At 40.1% G+C, this 17,488-nt stretch overlaps 1 protein-coding gene across 2 annotated transcripts in view; it reads left to right on the forward strand.

The window, feature by feature from the left end:
• Positions 1-16,729, forward strand: part of LOC126284068 (endoglucanase E-4-like) — a 370,904-nt gene extending 354,175 nt beyond the window's left edge. For both annotated transcript variants that reach the window (XM_049982697.1, XM_049982696.1), the window contains exons 8-9: positions 4,979-5,118; positions 15,055-16,729. In XM_049982697.1, the coding sequence (XP_049838654.1) occupies positions 4,979-5,118; positions 15,055-15,286 (372 nt within the window). In that variant the 3' untranslated portion in view covers positions 15,287-16,729. The remainder of the gene's footprint in view (positions 1-4,978; positions 5,119-15,054) is intronic.
• The last annotated feature ends 759 nt before the right edge of the window (positions 16,730-17,488 follow it).

Here is a 17,488-nt window from a genome sequence, read left to right on the forward strand (position 1 = left end):
AAGGTAGGAGAGTGTGAAGTGCTAGGGGTGAGTAGAGAGATGGATTCCGGGGAGAGGTTCTGGGAATTGAAGAATTTGAGTAGTGAATGGAGATCATGCTGGATTTCTGGAATGGGGTCACTGTGGCAAAGTTAGTAGGTGGAAGTATCTGACAGCTGGTGGACTCCTTCTGTCAGGTAATCCTTGTGGTTCAAAACAACAGTGGTGGAGCCTTCGTCTGCAGGATCAGGTTTTTTATGATTATAAGGTCAGGATCAGTTTTTAGATGGTGGACTGCAGTTACTCTGTGGATGTAAGGTTAGTTTTACATGTCGAAGGATTTTGGGAATGATAGTAAGGCACGATTGGAAGTTAATAAATTCTGGAAAGTTAACAGGGGTTGATTCAGGGGCAGTGGGGTGGATCACGATTTGATGGAGGAGTGACTGAATTAGGCAGCGTTCAGTATTGGTCTTTGGTTGAGTCTAATTGGTAGGGTTGCTGGGGAAAAAGTGTTTCCACTGTAGGGGCTGGGAGAAGCAGAAAAGATCTGTAGCAAGTCCTGCATGATTGAATTTGGGATTGGGGCAATAGGTGAGGTCTTTGGAAAGGACTGATATCACTGTGGTGCTAAGGCTTCTGAATGAAATGTTCATGACTGTGTTACAGGTCTGTTAAGGTTCTGTATTCTGTGGGGTGGTGGGAAGAAGTTTTGGAAGGTGGGTTAAGTGTAGTAGGTCTGTGAGATAGGATATGCCAGCTATGAGGGGACATGGGCAAGTTTGGAGGTTGTTACAGAGGTACTCCAAGGCGGGAGTAGGAAGCGAACAGAATGGAGAGCTTTTTGAGGTGGCGTTGTGCAAGTTGCTCAATTTCCAGCAGGGCAAGAGTTTTGTTGTGTGTTATGAGTCCCAGGAATTTGGAATTGCATAGCATTAGAATTTTACAGATGGAGAGAAAGTACTGTAAGGAGGTTGGGCTTGGTTGATATGGTTTTGCAGGGCTATGTTGGTGAAGGCTAAGGATTGACACAATCTAAACAGGTGGAGGTCTTTGTGGAAGGAGGGGTGACAGCCAGAGGTGGGTAATTTGATGCTAAGGCCATTTGGGGAGATTCCATGAGCCAAGCAACAATGCGGGAACAGTATGTGAGACTGGTATCTGGCTACGGATAAGAAAACTTCTCTGTCATTTTGATCATTTCAATGACTGCTTCACAGCCTGTGCCATATGGGTCCTTCCCACCAACACCAGCTTTTCAGAATTGTGCAGGTGGAAACTCTCCCTGTAATACATCCTACATTCATGTAATTCTCCTGGCCTCAACCAACGTTAGTCACTGTCCTCACCCATCTAGCCCCTTCCCTGTTCCCATTCCAGCACTACACACCCATCATTCTACCATCACATTCAGCCTTTTTACTTCTCTCCTTTTCCTTTTCCACTACTCCCCCACCCCTCCTCGTTCTCCACCAACCCCCCTGTCCTCCATCTAACCTGCATTACTTCACCGTCTGCCACCCCTACCATACTATTCCCCCCCCCCCCCAGCCTCCTCGTTACCCCCACCCAGTCACCCAGTTACCACTGGTGCTGATTCTTGCAGTGTGGTTTCAGTGAGAGACTGCAGTTGTTTGTGTGAGTTATGTGAGCATTCTCTCTCTCTCTGTGTGTGTGTGTGTGTGTGTGTGTGTGTGTGTGTGTGTGTGTGTGTGTGTGGGTCTGTCTGCCTGTGTGTGAACGTCTGTTGTTGACAAAGTCCTTAATGGCTGAAAGCTTTATTTATTTGTGACAGTCTTTTTGTTGTGCCTATATGTGACTCAGCATCTCTGCTATATGGTGAGTAGCAACTTTACTTTTCATAATATTATTAAAAGCATAATGTAAACTTTTACTTGGGCACAGGGCTCCATTAGGAATCTATTGGAGGTATCTGAAACATGTCCATTTTGCTGTGGCATTTGAATCATGACATTGTGCTTCCACATGCTGTAGCTGGGTTTTTGGAGACTTTCTGTAGTAAGTGACTGTTATCTCTATAAATCACTTTCTGTAATATGTGTAGCACACCTACCTCATGGAGATATTTATCTGTCCAAAATGAGAAAGAGTCACCTTAAAAAATGATTTTCTAAATTTTTATTGAAATTTTAGGAGGAAGCATCATATTTTTATAAATGAACAGCAGATTTCCTCCTACTATTACACATAAATCATTCATAAGTAATTATTTATAATAATAGGTATCATGAATAACTTATGTAAAAAAAATGAAACATTCCTTTTGTCCATGACTTGAAGCCTCCATGGCATTAATGAAGTCACACTCACAGCCACAACCAGAATCCATTTACTGATTACGATGTGTGACGTGCAAGATAAATTAAAGACTACTACTGGTCTTCCAGGGAACGATCAAATCGTAGACTGTTTCAGACATTACTCCCATGGAGGAAAATGCGCATGATGACTGTTGTATTCAATCCCGAGGCAATTTCTGTGTTTCACCAACACTTTGAAGTTCCACAGATTACAGAATGCCTCCAGATGTGCATCGGGAACTACTACTGGTCTTGCAGAGAACGATCAAAGCGTAGACTGTTTGAGACGTTCCTCCCATGACTTGAAGCCTCCATGGCATTAATGAAGTCACACTCACAGCCACAACCAGAATCCATTTACTGATTACGATGTGTGACGTGCAAGATAAATTAAATGCTGTATTACGCACAGATTTAATTGTAAACAGTTATTGGGGTACCAGGATTAATTCTCCTCTCAGCTACATGATCAAATCAGTCTAATACATCTGTGAGCTGAGGTCAAATTTCTATCAGTTAATCCCAGCCAAGTCCATCACGTTTACTCAACACCACCTCCAATTAGCTAATAACTCTGCACTCTGCTTTGAGGCCTTTTTTTAGTGAACAAGTCCACACTCACTATTATGCACAACTTGCTGAGAGAAACAGGGAATTCGATGCCTGTGCACGGGAACACACTTTCGAATGCTTTGTAGGCTTTCAGTACCAGAAGAGTAGTCTCATTAAGCATGGAGGATCACTAACTCCAGACTTCAGGATTGATAACCATTTTAAAACACAAACTCCATCCCAGAGGGCTCATGACTTGCTGTCTCAACCCCATGAGGGCTTCTAGCAGAGTTCTCAGTTTTGTGAGCTCCGTAATTCTTTCCAGCCTGTTGGAATTAGGAGTGGAATGTAGGCATTTTTATTAGCCACTGCCTGCTCCTGCTAAAGAGCTTTTGTAAAGTGCTACTTTCTGGCAGGATTTTTAGAACTTCCCCATAGTCAGGGTTGGAAAACACTGGCCATCACATGGAAATTACTCACCCTGTAAACCAGCTATGTAGGTATCAACCACAACCCTTTTTTAAGGATTATGGACCCCCTAAGCCCAACTAGGGTAGACAATATCCAAAGGAGAGCCACATAGGCACTTCCCGGAAAAGAGGTGTTAAAAAATGAAAAGTTTGCTGAACAAAAAATACATAATTGTGCATAAATTAGTATTTCTTATTTACATGACACATGGGTGCTAATACAACAGTTTACAGTTAACAGTAAGGGTTAGTATTAATCTTGTCAGTGTCAAAGTGGCACAATATGAAGATACTTTTTCATCTTGATAGATACAGGCCATGGAGCCTGAAGAAGTGACAGTCAGATGCACAGAGAATTTTACTCCTGACAACATAGTACAGCGTAATTAGTTATTGAACATGTTTCTTAGATTTGCCACATCGTCTTATTCCAAGATTTTTTTTTTTTTTTACTTACAACCTCTCTTCCAATTTTTTGCCCTCTCATACTGTTTCCTTTGCTGACTACTAGTTGCAGTTCCCAGAAGACACCACTGAATGGGTAGCCGTGTGGTCTGGGGCACCTTGCCATGGTTAGCACAGCTCCCCCCTGTTGAAGGTTTGAGTCCTCACTTGGGCATGCATATGTGTGTTGTCCTCAGCGTAAGTTAGATTCAGTAGTGTGTAAGCCTAGGGACTGATGACCTCAGCAGTTTTCTCCCCTAGGAACTTACCACAAATTTCATTTTCCAGAAGACCTGGTGCAGTGCCTTACAGGGGCGGCAAAAAAAAAAAAAAAAAAAAAAAAACAAAAAAAAACAGTATCAACTGAAGTTGGAAGAATGTGAATGATTTTTTGGCCAAAATTCACTTGTTTAGGTGACTAATAATCTTAGCCCAGCATACAGTCCAGTACAGCCTGGCATTTTTTTCGCCAATCATGCTGTAATGTCTTCTCTGTGCTGACTTTCATTTTGTCTGTGTAGCTCCACATCTTATGCGTGCTTTTGTACAGAAAAGCAGATGATACACCAAACTCATGGCTGTCTGTTGATGAAGTCAGGCTCAGTTGGCTCTGAGGAAATACTGTCAGTGCCAGACATTTTTAGTTATTTTTTATGAAAAAATTTCAGTATTTGATACTGTCTTCTTAAGGCTTCACTTAACACCAATTTTTCTTGTTCAGTTTCTGATTTAGTTACTCTGGGAGACCTTTATACCATCTTTTATCAGTGGTTGGTGAATATTTACTATGTTATAATTTCTTTCGATTATGTAAGTAAATTTTTACTGTGTGGAAATAATTACCATGACTAAAATTTAAATGCATTTTGTCTGTCAGTTCATATACCTTGTGGGAGAACTTTTGGAAGTCATGTTCAGAAATCATATTTAGAAACATCAGTGGCAATGAAAATTTGAATCATACCTGGAGGTGTGATCAGACAGCATGGTGGTTAACAAGGCTGTTTGCAATTTTCAATTGACATCACATATTCATTAAACACAGTCTTATGGTGATGGTTAAGTCATTGTTGTGCACAGGTATGAGAAGATCTTATATGAAGTGATTTTATTCGCACCCAGTTTCAGCTTATTGTGTCACAGAAGCAATAAATGAATAAAGTGCTTGAAATTCAATGGTTTTCTCTGTATAACATTAAATTACTTTTACAGGCATCAGAAGCAGGTTTAGGAGGCAGGAAATATGTGGATTTTGCTCGACGCCAAATCAACTACATGTTGGGAGATAGTGGGCGAAGTTTTGTTGTTGGCTACGGAGACAATCCGCCAAAACAACCATATCATGCTGCCAGGTCAGTAACAAGTTTTTAAGTGCAAATTGTTTTGCCCTGTAGAAGTTAAGACATCTGGCCATCAGTAGTTTCTAACCATTAATTCTTATTGTAACATAAGTCTATGTGAAACTTGTTACTGCAGTGTGAAAATAAATAAATAAATAAAAATAAAATAAAAGAAAGAAAGAAAGAAATTGATGGAAGAAAGTTAAACCTCCCAACTCTGTTTCAATAAATACCAAATGATGTATAGAATCTTTTGACCTCTTACGTAACTTCTCATAAATCATTCTTAGTAAAACCAATATTAGCACTGCAAAAAATAGGATTTATGCTTCCCCTTAAGTTCTCTTTCTGAAAGACAAAAATTTCTCATCTTTAACTCTAAATTCTGTCTGAAAATGTTTGTATTGCTTCATGCTATACAGTGCGCAGTACCAACACGTTCAAAAACACTCTGCATGACAGTGTGATTTTTCAGGGGGTTATATCTCAGGTTATACTGATCAGTTAGATAAGGGGTCAAGTATTTTGGATAGTCCTTAGTGTAGCAGCCATTTGTATACCTAATGGAAGAACAGTCACACCATAAGTATCCCACAATACAGGGTCAAAATTTAAACATTACACACTTCCTCCAGCCCAAGAAAATTGCAGAAATTCATTGGTTCTTTCGCCTAAGGTGTGGTCTAGGGTGAGTCTTAGGTGGCCGCAGGTAGTTCCCAAGGAAATCACTAAAACTGGGTTTTAGCTATTTTTTTGCACTATGAGTTACTATTATCTAAATAAATAACTGTAGCAAATGGCTCAGATTTTAACTATATATTCCTTAGAAATTTACCTAGGAACACCATTTTCCCATTTTGAAAATCTTTATTCTGTTATCAAATACACCTGAAAAAAATCATGATTTTTGTGTACCAAAAGTACCAATGTGGACATGGCCACTTCCATAATTTCTGTTCATGGCAAATCCTTGAAACGTTTACCATAAGTTCATAAGATGATGTTCTTCGGGAACCTTGAAACTTTTTTCAATACCATTATCCATTAGCAAGATAGAGTTCCAAAATTACCAAACTTATGCATGTAGTATCTCATCTGAAGAATAAACTTAATTTTATCTGACATAGGGAACATATGGCAAGGGTTCTGCAGTTTTTACAAGATTCTGATCAGCAAACTGTGTTTTAAGTCAGCATTTTCTCACCAGTAATATTGAATAATGAGCACTTCACACCTATACAGGGTGTCATGATCTGGAAACTAAAATGCAGTTAACCATTTTAAAGTACATTTTTAGTTATGGCTGACGTCTGTGTAAAATTTACTTGTATTTTAGATATGACCACAACTGTAATAATGGATGTAGATGAGCCAGTCATTGCATGAAATTTTCACCGCATGCTAATATTTTATCATACTTCTAGCACATAGTCAAATACCAAACAATGGAAAATCCAGGATGAAATGTAACAATATGGGAGAAGGAAAGTTGCTACTCACCATATAGCAGAGATGCTGAGGCGCGATAGGCACAATAAAAAGATTCACACAATCATAGCTTTCGGTCATTAAGGTCTTTGTCAGCAGTAGACATACATACACATACGCACTCACACACTCACACAAGCACAAATTGCACACACATCTGTAGTCTCAGAGAGCTGAAGCTACTCTGCAATCAGCAGCACCAGTGCATGATGGGAGTGGCAACTGGGTGTGGGTAAGGAGGAGGCTATGGTGGGAAGGGGGAGGGATAGTATGGTGAGAGTGGCAGACAGTGAAGTGTTGCAGTTTAGATGGAGGGTTGGAGAGAAGGTGCGGAGAGGGGGAGGGGGTAAGTATTAAAAGACTGGGTGTGGCGGTGAAATGACGGCTGTGTAGTGCTGAAATGGGAACAGGGAGGGGGCTGGAAGGGTGAGGACAGTGACTAATGAAGGTTGAGGCCAGGAGGATTACAGGAACTTAGGCTGTATTGCACAGAAAGTTCCTACCTGCACAATTCAGAAAAGCTGGTGTAGGTGGGAAGGATCCACACGGCACAGTCTGTGAAGCAGTCATTGAGACGAGGGGTATCATGTTTGGCAGCGTGTTCAGCTACAGGGTGGTCCACTTGTTTTTTGGCTACAGTTTGTTGGTGGCCATTCATGTGGACAGACAACTTGTTGGTTGCCATGCCTACATGCAGCACAGTGGTTGCAGATTAGCTTGTAGATCACATGACTGGTTTCACAGGTAGCCCTGCCTCTGATGTTATAGGTAATGTTAGTGAACAGACTGGAGTAAGTGGTGGTAGGAGGATGTATGGGACAGGTCTTGCATCTAGGTCTACTACAGGGGTATGAGCCATGTGGTAAGGGTTGGGAGCAGGGGTTGTGTAAGGATGGACGAGTATATTGTGTAGGTTCGGTGGATGGAGGAATACCACGGTAGGAGGGGTGGGAAGGATAGTGTGTAGGACATTTCTCATTTCAGGGCACGAAGAGAGGTAGTTGAAACCCTGGCGAAGAATGTAATTCAGTTACTCCAATCCCAGATGGTACTGAGTTACGAGGGGAATGCTGCTCTGTGGCCAGACTGTGGGACTTGGGAGGTGGTGGGAGACTGGCAAGATAAGGCACGGGAGATTTGTTTTGGTACAAGGATGGGAGGATAATTACGGTCAGTGAAGGCTTCAGTGAGACCCTCGGTATATTAGGTGTGGGGTTTAGGATTCTGGGTTTTTAGGAAGGATTCCTCTAGATGGCCCATGAATAGGTTAGCATAGGATGGTGCCATGCGGGTGCCCATAGCCATACCGTGGATTTGTTTGTAGGTAATGCCTTCAAAAGAGAAGTAATTGTGGGTGAGGATATAGTTGGTCATGGAGACTAGGAAGGAGGTTGTTGTTTTGGAATCCATAGGGCGTCTGGAAAGGTAGTGTTCGATAGCAGTAAGGCTGTGGGCATTAGGAGTGTTAGTGTACAGGGAAGCGGCATAAATAGTGGTGAGCAGGGCACCGCGTGGTAAAGGGTGAGGAACTGTGGAGAGTCGGTCGAGGAAATGGTTGGTATCTTTTATATAGGACGATAGGTGAAATGGCTCTGAGCACTATGGGACTCAACATCTTAGGTCATAAGTCCCCTTGAACTTAGAACTACTTAAACCTAACTAACCTAAGGACATCACACACACCCATGCCCGAGGCAGGATAATAGGTTGAAGATGTTGCTCTATGAGAGCAGAGATTATCTCAGTGGGGGCATAGTAACCGGCCACAATTGGGCGTCCTGGGTGGTTATGTTTATGGACTTCAGGAAGCATGTCGAAGGTGGGAGTGTGAGGAGCGGTAGGGGTAAGTAGAGAGATGGACTCTGGGGAGAGGTTCCTGGATGGGCCTAAGGCTTTGAGTAGTGACAGGAGATCCTGCTGGATTGCTGGAATGGGATCACTGTGGCATGGTTTGTAGGTGGAAGTATCTGACAGCTGACGGAGTCCCTCTGCTACGTAATCCTCGCGGTTCAAAGCTATGGTGGTGTAGCAGCTGCAGGTAGGATTATAAGATTGGGATCAGTTTTTAGTTGGTGAACTGCAGTTCTTTCTGCAGATGTAAAGTGAGTACGCATGTTGAGGGATTTGGGGTATGATGGTGAGGCAAGGTTCTAGGGTAAGAAATTCTGGAAAGTTAACAGGGGGTGGTTTGGAGGCAGTGGGGGTGGATCATGGTTGGATGGAGGAGTGAACTGAGTTAGACAAGTTTCAATGTTGGTCTTTGGTTGAGTCTTATTGGTCGGGTTGGTGGCAAAAAAGTGTTTCCACTGTAGGGACTGGGAGAAGGAGAGAAGGTCTTTAACTAGTCCTGCATGGTTGAATTTGGGATTGGGGCAAAAGGTGAGGCCTTTGGAAAGGTCTGATATTTCTGTGGGACTAAGGCTTCTGAAGAAAATGTTCATGACTATGTTGCGGGTCTGTTTAGGATTTGAGTTCTGTGTGGTGGTGGGAGGGAGTTTCGGGGAGTGGGGTAAGTGTAGTAGGTCTGCGAGACAAGGTTTGTCAGCTATGAAGGGGCATGGGGGAGGTTTGGAGGTTGTTATAGAAGTGGTGGACAGGGGTACTCCGAGGTGGGAGTAGGAAGTGAGCAGGATGGAGAGCTTTTTGAGGTGGCGTTGTGCATGTTGCTTAAGTTCCTGCAGGGCAAGAGTTTCAGTGCGTGTTATGGGTTCCAGGAATTTTGCGGATGGACAGAAGGTACTGCAAGGAGGATTGGGCTTGGTTGATATGGTGTTTCAGGGCTACATTGGTGAGGGCTAAGGATTGACTGAATTGGAACAGGAAGGAGTTGTGGCAAGCAGAGATGGGTAATTTGATGGTAAGGCCATTAGGGGGGATTTCATGAGCCAAGCAACAACACAGGAACAGTATGTGTGACTGGGATCTGGTTAGGGATAAGGAAACTCGTCTGTATTGACGCAGATGGAAGGAGCAAGGATCCATGGAGGAGCAAAAATGCGAAAAAATACGGAAGAAAGTAGAATTATTTCCAAAAAATTACGCAAAAATACACCCAAATACATGTGAAAAGTACAAAATGGATGCACAGGGGGAAAAAGAGATGAAATCAGAGGAAGACAACGATAGTGCTTCTTGAAAGTTGGCATCGGTCCATACTGCCTGACTACCATTGCACATTAAAACATGACAGAAAAAGAAACCAGTTTGAGAGAGCAGGATTTTATTATTACAGTAAATCTATATTAGACTACTTGAACATTAACATTGGTATGATACTATGAGACCCTGCCTTCAGCACTATAAGCCAGTGCTGAAAATTACACCATTAATCAACTTTGAAACTCAAAATAAATGAAATTTACTTGTGACACAAACTCAACAGTTACATCACTCAGGCTCTAGCAATTGATGGAGTGATTTCTGGAGTTTATTCCAAGCACTGCATGCATCCGCTATCTAACGGCAGTTCTGAGGAGCCAAGTGGCTTATACTTCCCACGAGACCACACTAACCACTGTTCTCTTAATTCAAAACAAATGAATCAGGTACCCACATTCATTAGATCTCATCCATTACAGAATTCAGTCAGTTTTCTTCCAGTTAGAGTAGAAAGTGTTTTATTTGAAAATCATTGCAAATGGGAAGCTGTTATTATTAATTTTTTTAAGAAGTGAAATTTTATAAGCTAAGATGAATGCAGCTATTTATGATAGTCACAAAAAAAACATAAATAAAAATTTAGTATTTCAAATCTGATCAATACTAAAGATTTCAGATCGTGACTTTGCATAGAGCTTTACCTCACTCAGGTGCTCTGTCTCAAAATAAATTCATTAAAGTACAGCATAAATTCAGGTACTGTGAGTGCAGAAAGAAAAAAGACGTTTGACTAACAAATGTTTCAGAATAATGCATTAATCATCAATATAAATTTAGTTAACACCATTTAACATTTTTAAGCAAACAAATTACAACAGACAATGAGCATTTGACTCAGTAACACACCTATGCTTATTGTTAAAAGTATGATCATACAGGGAATCACGTGAAATTTGTGACTGGATTGAGGACTTTTTAGTAGAGAGGACACAGCATATTATCTTATCTCAGATGGAGACTCATCATCAGATGTAGAAGAAACTTTGTGTGTGCCCCAGATAATGTGTTGGGATACTTGCTGTTGATGCTGTATATTAATGACCTCTCAGGAAATGTTAATACCACACTTTTTGCAGACGATGCAGTTGTCTATAATGAAGTAATGTCTGAAATGAGCCGCATAAATATTCAGTGAGATCTTGATAAGATTTCAGAGTGGTGCAGAGAGTGGCAACTTGCTTTAAATGTTCAAAAATGTAAAACTGTGCACTACACAAAATGAAAAAATATGGTCTCCTATGACTATAACATCAATGAGTCACTGCAGGTGGCAGACTTCACAGTGGTTTGCAACCGGTAGATGTAGCTGTAGATCAGCTATAGAAACAATGTGAAATATAAGCTTTACAATCAGAGGAATATTTTTATAACTCTTCTAAATACATAGTGATTCTTTCATTAAAGAGACAAATAGCCAAGCATGGACTTGGTAGTGGTGGTAGTAGTAGTAGTAGTAGTAGTAGTAGTAGTCATTTATTCATCCAGCAACAATGTACATTGTATGGATTTTGTCGAAGAACATAATATAACAAAAACAAGGTAAGGGTGTACAGTTTTCTACATAATACAATGGTTCATTGTACCCATCACAATATTTTTGAGCAATAAAACTTTGATTACTATAATAATATAAAAGTGTGAGAAGGATCTTTTACATAAAATACATTATAAGTAAATCATTGATTTAACAATTTTGTTCAGAAAAATTAACACTGAGGCTGTGGCAAGCATTTGATTTATGGTGCTATTAACATATAGTAAATGAATGTAGTTACTTGCTACAAATTTACTGCAGACATTCATTTATGCTATAATAGCAGTTGGTCATTAAGAATTTAAATATTGCTTCCTTGAATGCAGACAATGTTTTTATTTATTTTAGTTAAGTTTGAAGTTTGTTGTACAAAATAGTACCCTGAATGTTGGTTTGTTTTTGTGTTAAAGCCTTGTTTGCTCTTTTTATGTGGATGTAATTGCACATTCTTGTATTGTACAAGTGAAGATCACAGTTAGTTTCATAATTATCAATGTGCATTTTTATATTACATCACTTTTTTTTTATCTAGAGGCATGATAAGGGTAGATTATTTAGGTGTTGAAATAACTACACTCCTGGAAATTGAAATAAGAACACCGTGAATTCATTATCCCAGGAAGGGGAAACTTTATTGACACATTCCTGGGGTCAGATGCATCACATGATCACACTGACAGAACCACAGGCACATAGACACAGGCAACAGAGCATGCACAATGTCGCCACTAGTACAGTGTATATCCACCTTTCGCAGCAATGCAGGCTGCTATTCTCCCATGAAGACGATCATAGAGATGCTGGATGTAGTCCTGTGGAACGGCTTGCCATGCCATTTCCACCTGGCGCCTCAGTTGGACCAGCGTTCGTGCTGGACGTGCAGACCGCATGAGACGACGCTTCATCCAGTCCCAAACATGCTCAATGGGGGACAGATCCGGAGATCTTGCTGGCCAGGGTAGTTGACTTACACCTTCTAGAGCACGTTGGGTGGCACGGGATACATGCGGACGTGCATTGTCCTGATGGAACAGCAAGTTCCCTTTCCGGTCTAGGAATGGTAGAACGATGGGTTCGATGATGGTTTGGATGTAGCGTGCACTATTCAGTGTCACCACGACGATCACCAGAGGTGTACGGCCAGTGTAGGAGACCGCTCCCCACACCATGATGCCGGGTGTTGGCCCTGTGTGCCTCGGTCGTATGCAGTCCTGATTGTGGCGCTCACCTGCACGGCGCCAAACACGCATACGACCATCATTGGCACCAAGGCAGAAGCGACTCTCATCGCTGAAGACGACACGTCTCCATTCGTCCCTCCATTCACGCCTGTCGCGACACCACTGGAGGCGGGCTGCACGATGTTGGGGCGTGAGCGGAAGACGGCCTAACGGTGTGCGGGACCATAGCCCAGCTTCATGGAGACGGTTGCGAATGGTCCTCGCCGATACCCCAGGAGCAACAGTGTCCCTAATTTGCTGGGAAGTGGCGGTGCGGTCCCCTACGGCACTGCGTAGGATCCTACGGTCTTGGCGTGCATCCGTGCGTCGCTGCGGTCCGGTCCCAGGTCGACGGGCACGTGCACCTTCCGCCGACCACTGGCGACAACATCGATGTACTGTGGAGACCTCACGCCCCAAGTGTTGAGCAATTCGGCGGTACGTCCACCCGGCCTCCCGCATGCCCACTATACGCCCTCGCTCCAAGTCCGTCAACTGCACATACGGTTCACGTCCACGCTGTCGCGGCATGCTACCAGTGTTAAAGACTGCGATGGAGCTCCGTATGCCACGGCAAACTGGCTGACACTGACGGCGGCGGTTCACAAATGCTGCACAGCTAGCGCCATTCGACGGCCAACACCGCGGTTCCTGGTGTGTCCACTGTGCCGTGCGTGTGATCATTGCTTGTACAGCCCTCTCGCAGTGTCCGGAGCAAGTATGGTAGGTCTGACACACCGGTGTCAATGTGTTCTTTTTTCCAATTCCAGGAGTATATTTGGAAAGTAGACTGCAAATCTCAGCCAAGAAAGAGTACACCAACATATGTAGCTTGATTTTAAGTTGTAATAACTCAGGCTAGTTCTATAAAAGTAGGTATAAACAGAACTGAAACAACGGCACCCACATGGCTTACACTAAAACAGCAAAACAACAGGTATTAAAAGTGAACTTACATTAATGCTGAGAACAAAATAAATTACATAAAACCAGCACATATAATATTCATAAAATACCAATAGGGCTCAAACCCAATAGACAGTAACTAGTCAATCCACCCCAAAACAGTAACTAGTCAATCCACCCCAAAAAACAGTGGCATAAAAAAATTTAGCAGTGTAAGTTAGCCATGATGGAACCAAGTAACTCTTTGAATAAACTTAGAATTGACTCAAAACTAAAACAATATAACACACATAGTTTAAAGAACCCAATTGCAGTGTAAATAGCTCTGAGTAACTGTCTATACAATCTGCACACTAAGGTGCAAACCAAGTAAGTCAAACAAGCACTAATTCGACAACTCACTAGTCATACTTTGCCCTTGACTTTTGTACACTGTAATTTGCTAGGACAGAATGTCACACACCCACTTGAAGTCATATTCATCTTCATAGAATACTCATCATATTCATATGCCAGATGACTGACAGCACTTGTCCATGGATAGCCATCCTGCAGTTATCAGTGGTAAATTACTCAGGGTGAGCTATGGTCACAGTATCATTAAGTTGGTACGGTGAAGGGCATGCATGCCCCCAGGTGGGATGTGAAGGAATTGGTTGCTTAGCTATACAGGCAGACAGTGATGCTTTAAAGTACATATCGAAGCACCACATTGGGCTTTGTCTTCAACCAACTTTCTAATGCAAACGTGTGAAGGAAATGATTTAGTTGTATGTTGTTGCCACATTTTACACACAGTTCTATGAGGTAACAATCTGTTCACAACTTCTCAACTTATTCCTTTCCAAAATAATAATTAATACCGAATCTGACATTTTCATACCGAGTTCACCTCAAAGGTGATTGCAACAAGAGGGTAAGAATTTAGAGAGCCAAGTATCTCATGCCATGATGGCAACATACTTTTCATGCTGCACAACTAAAATGCAAATGGTACCACTCACCATAGATAACAAAAACTGGCAGCAGTGAGAGAAGTCATGAAGTGTGTCACAATCTACCTACAGCTACCAAGCTAGACTAGGGGGCTTGACCTCATTGTGAAGTTTAAAGACTGTAACAAAATTCATGAATTACTCATGTTGACATAATTCATGTGAAACAATACCAATAAAATGTGATATGTGAGTCTAGGTTTTAATGATCACTGTAACTAGAGCCTGCAAAATTTTTATTTGGCAGTACATGGAATAATAGGATACACAATATTTTATCAACTTTAGTATGTATGAATTTAAATATTCATGACAATTATTGTACACATTATAATTAAAGGTAAATGTTTCTTATGTTTTTTCTTAATCTAAGAAAATTCTGCAATTATGAATGGCTTTGTTACATGTTGGAAGTTAATATGTAGCATTAAATAAGTCAAGTCAAATAATAATTAATGCAGATGATATCAATGGTGCTCTGCCACTGATGAATCATAAATTAGCTTTTCAGATGCAACATGTTTCATGTTGAACAAATTTATAAGTTCTACTCAAGTTGTACTTAATTACTTCAAATGACATGGTAGAATCCAGAGAAAATGAAATTTGTTGTCTAGAAAGACTACTCTCTTTCTGTTGTTCACAGCTCATGTCCAGACTTACCTGCACCCTGTGACTGGGAAGCCTTTCGAAGCAAAGACCCCAACCCGCAAGTGTTGTATGGCGCACTTGTCAGTGGCCCAGATGAGAATGACTTCTTTGAGGACAAGCGTGAAGAATATGTTTACACTGAAGTAACTCTGGACTACAATGCTGGCTTCCAGTCAGCTGTGGCTGGTCTTCTCCAGGATGAACTGAGATCTCTTAAAGTGCAGTGAATGATACAAATACTCATGGTGTCTTAAAAAACATGATTTCTGACGGTGTTGCTGTTACTCTCTCAGTGATTATGCTGAACCAACTTAAAACTTCTTGTAGTTTTATGGGAGTAAAAATGAGATATGAGGCACTATAAGAACTTTGCTAACAGGAACTCTATTTCAAAATAATTACAATGTGTCAAATCAAAGGACAATTTCTTTTCGCCCACAAACAATAAAATGTTTACATTGGATTCATATATTTCTTAACACCCAAAACTACAAAAAAATATGTTACTGTGATTGATAGGTGTAATTTTCACATTTTTCCATGTGCAATTTATACCAAATTAATCTGTGATGGTAGATAAATGTTATCAACCAGACCAGTAATAAAACTTAATATCATCATTTATAGTAGTTCTCTAGTATCAGAGGAATGCTTCATGAAGATTTATGATAGGAAAATGTGAATTCCTATCCTGGTATCAGAAACGAAGAAAAGCTGACACAGTGCTGGCAATAAAAGCAGAGATCTAGCCCTTATTTCCACCTAAAACACAATCTGCATTTGCTATGGTACACTTAATTACTGCACTGTAACATTAGGGACAACATGTCTGTTTTATGGTCTGAAAATATTGTGTAGTTTTCTTATTTTCTCAATGAACCAAGTGATGATAGCCTTATATTTCCATGCATTCATGTGAGATGTAAGGTGTCTATTATACAAGTATATACTTCATGAAAAGTTTTTAATTCTCTGAAAATAACTGTAGAGGAACTCTCAATGGTTTAAAAATTCATATCCATCGTTATCCAACACACTCTCGATGCTATATGTCTTCCTTCTATACCTACACTAGCAAATAAATGTAATTTGAAAAGCCTTTATTAAAGAGTTGAAGCTGGACAATGAAATTAAACAGAAATGAAGTAGTAGAAAGTAAAAAATATTTACAAAAATAGCCTAACAAAATAAGTCAGAAGCTCAGAAACTTGTGCCGCACTTTAGAACATACATGTCATTGTTCTGCAATTTTTGTAAAATATTTGTTTTATTATTATTATTATTATTATTATTACTATTATCTGTATGTGTGCCAAATAAATTATGTAAATACTTTTGAACTTGTAAATTGCCTTTTAATGATAAAATCAGAAGACTATTGAATTTATACCTAAAATTGACCACTTTTAAGGGAGAAGTGCATAAAAGTAATATGTAATTGTGACTATAAATAATGATTCTCTTCTGGAGTCTCATAAGAGTATATTTTCTGAGAATGTAATTATGCTGATGGTGCTTTCAAAAGTAGTAAATTCTAAAATATAGACTGGAATGAATATGTATTGTGTGTCTTTGTTTAAGTTTATATGATGTAAAAGGAACTTTCTTTGTTAGTTTATGTAATTATCTGTGATATAATATTAAAGATTAAAGTAATACATGTCACAAGATTATGCCTTTCAGATTGCTTTATTTCAGCTTCTGATTAATTCCATACCTGTACAGCCAGTTTTATACACTGCACATATATTACAGAAAAATCTGTGAATGTTTTGGATAGTTAACCACCTACTCCTAAATTAATTAAAATATGGAGAAAGCATTCATATTGTTTATATCATTTATATCAATTTCAGATTTGATGACATATCTAAAACAGTTGAATAATATAAGCAACATTGTGATATATTTTTCAGAACAGTACACTGGCTTAAACGGAGAAAAATAGTGCATTGATATAAGAATTTTAAGTGACTCTTAATACCTAGTATGAAAACTTTTCACAAAGCTTATTAAATATAGATGATAATCAATTAATTTGTGAAAATGATATACATGCTTCTGAAAATGTTACTAAAGTCAAGAACTCACATAAAAAACTGGAACTTATTTGATATGTGATTAATATAAATACATACAATTAATTAATATAACCACAATGTCAGCACAAATTACAGATTTTAATATCTTACCAAGAAGTTCATTCAACTGCATAGATGGAACAGTGAGTCAGTCAGAAACTATATGTTTCTGAGATACTACCATTCAGGATGTACTGATCCAAATTCAAAGTTAATTGCTGCTGTCTACCCATCATTAATACACCACATTGCAAACATGCATGTGTCATACAAGTATATGAAGTGCTATTCAGAATTTCTAGAGAAAACCTAAACCCTGATTCCTGTGTTCATTCGTAGTGTTATATC

The sequence above is a fragment of the Schistocerca gregaria genome, chromosome 8, assembly GCF_023897955.1.
Source record: "Schistocerca gregaria isolate iqSchGreg1 chromosome 8, iqSchGreg1.2, whole genome shotgun sequence".
In the NCBI taxonomy this organism is placed as follows: domain Eukaryota; kingdom Metazoa; phylum Arthropoda; class Insecta; order Orthoptera; family Acrididae; genus Schistocerca; species Schistocerca gregaria.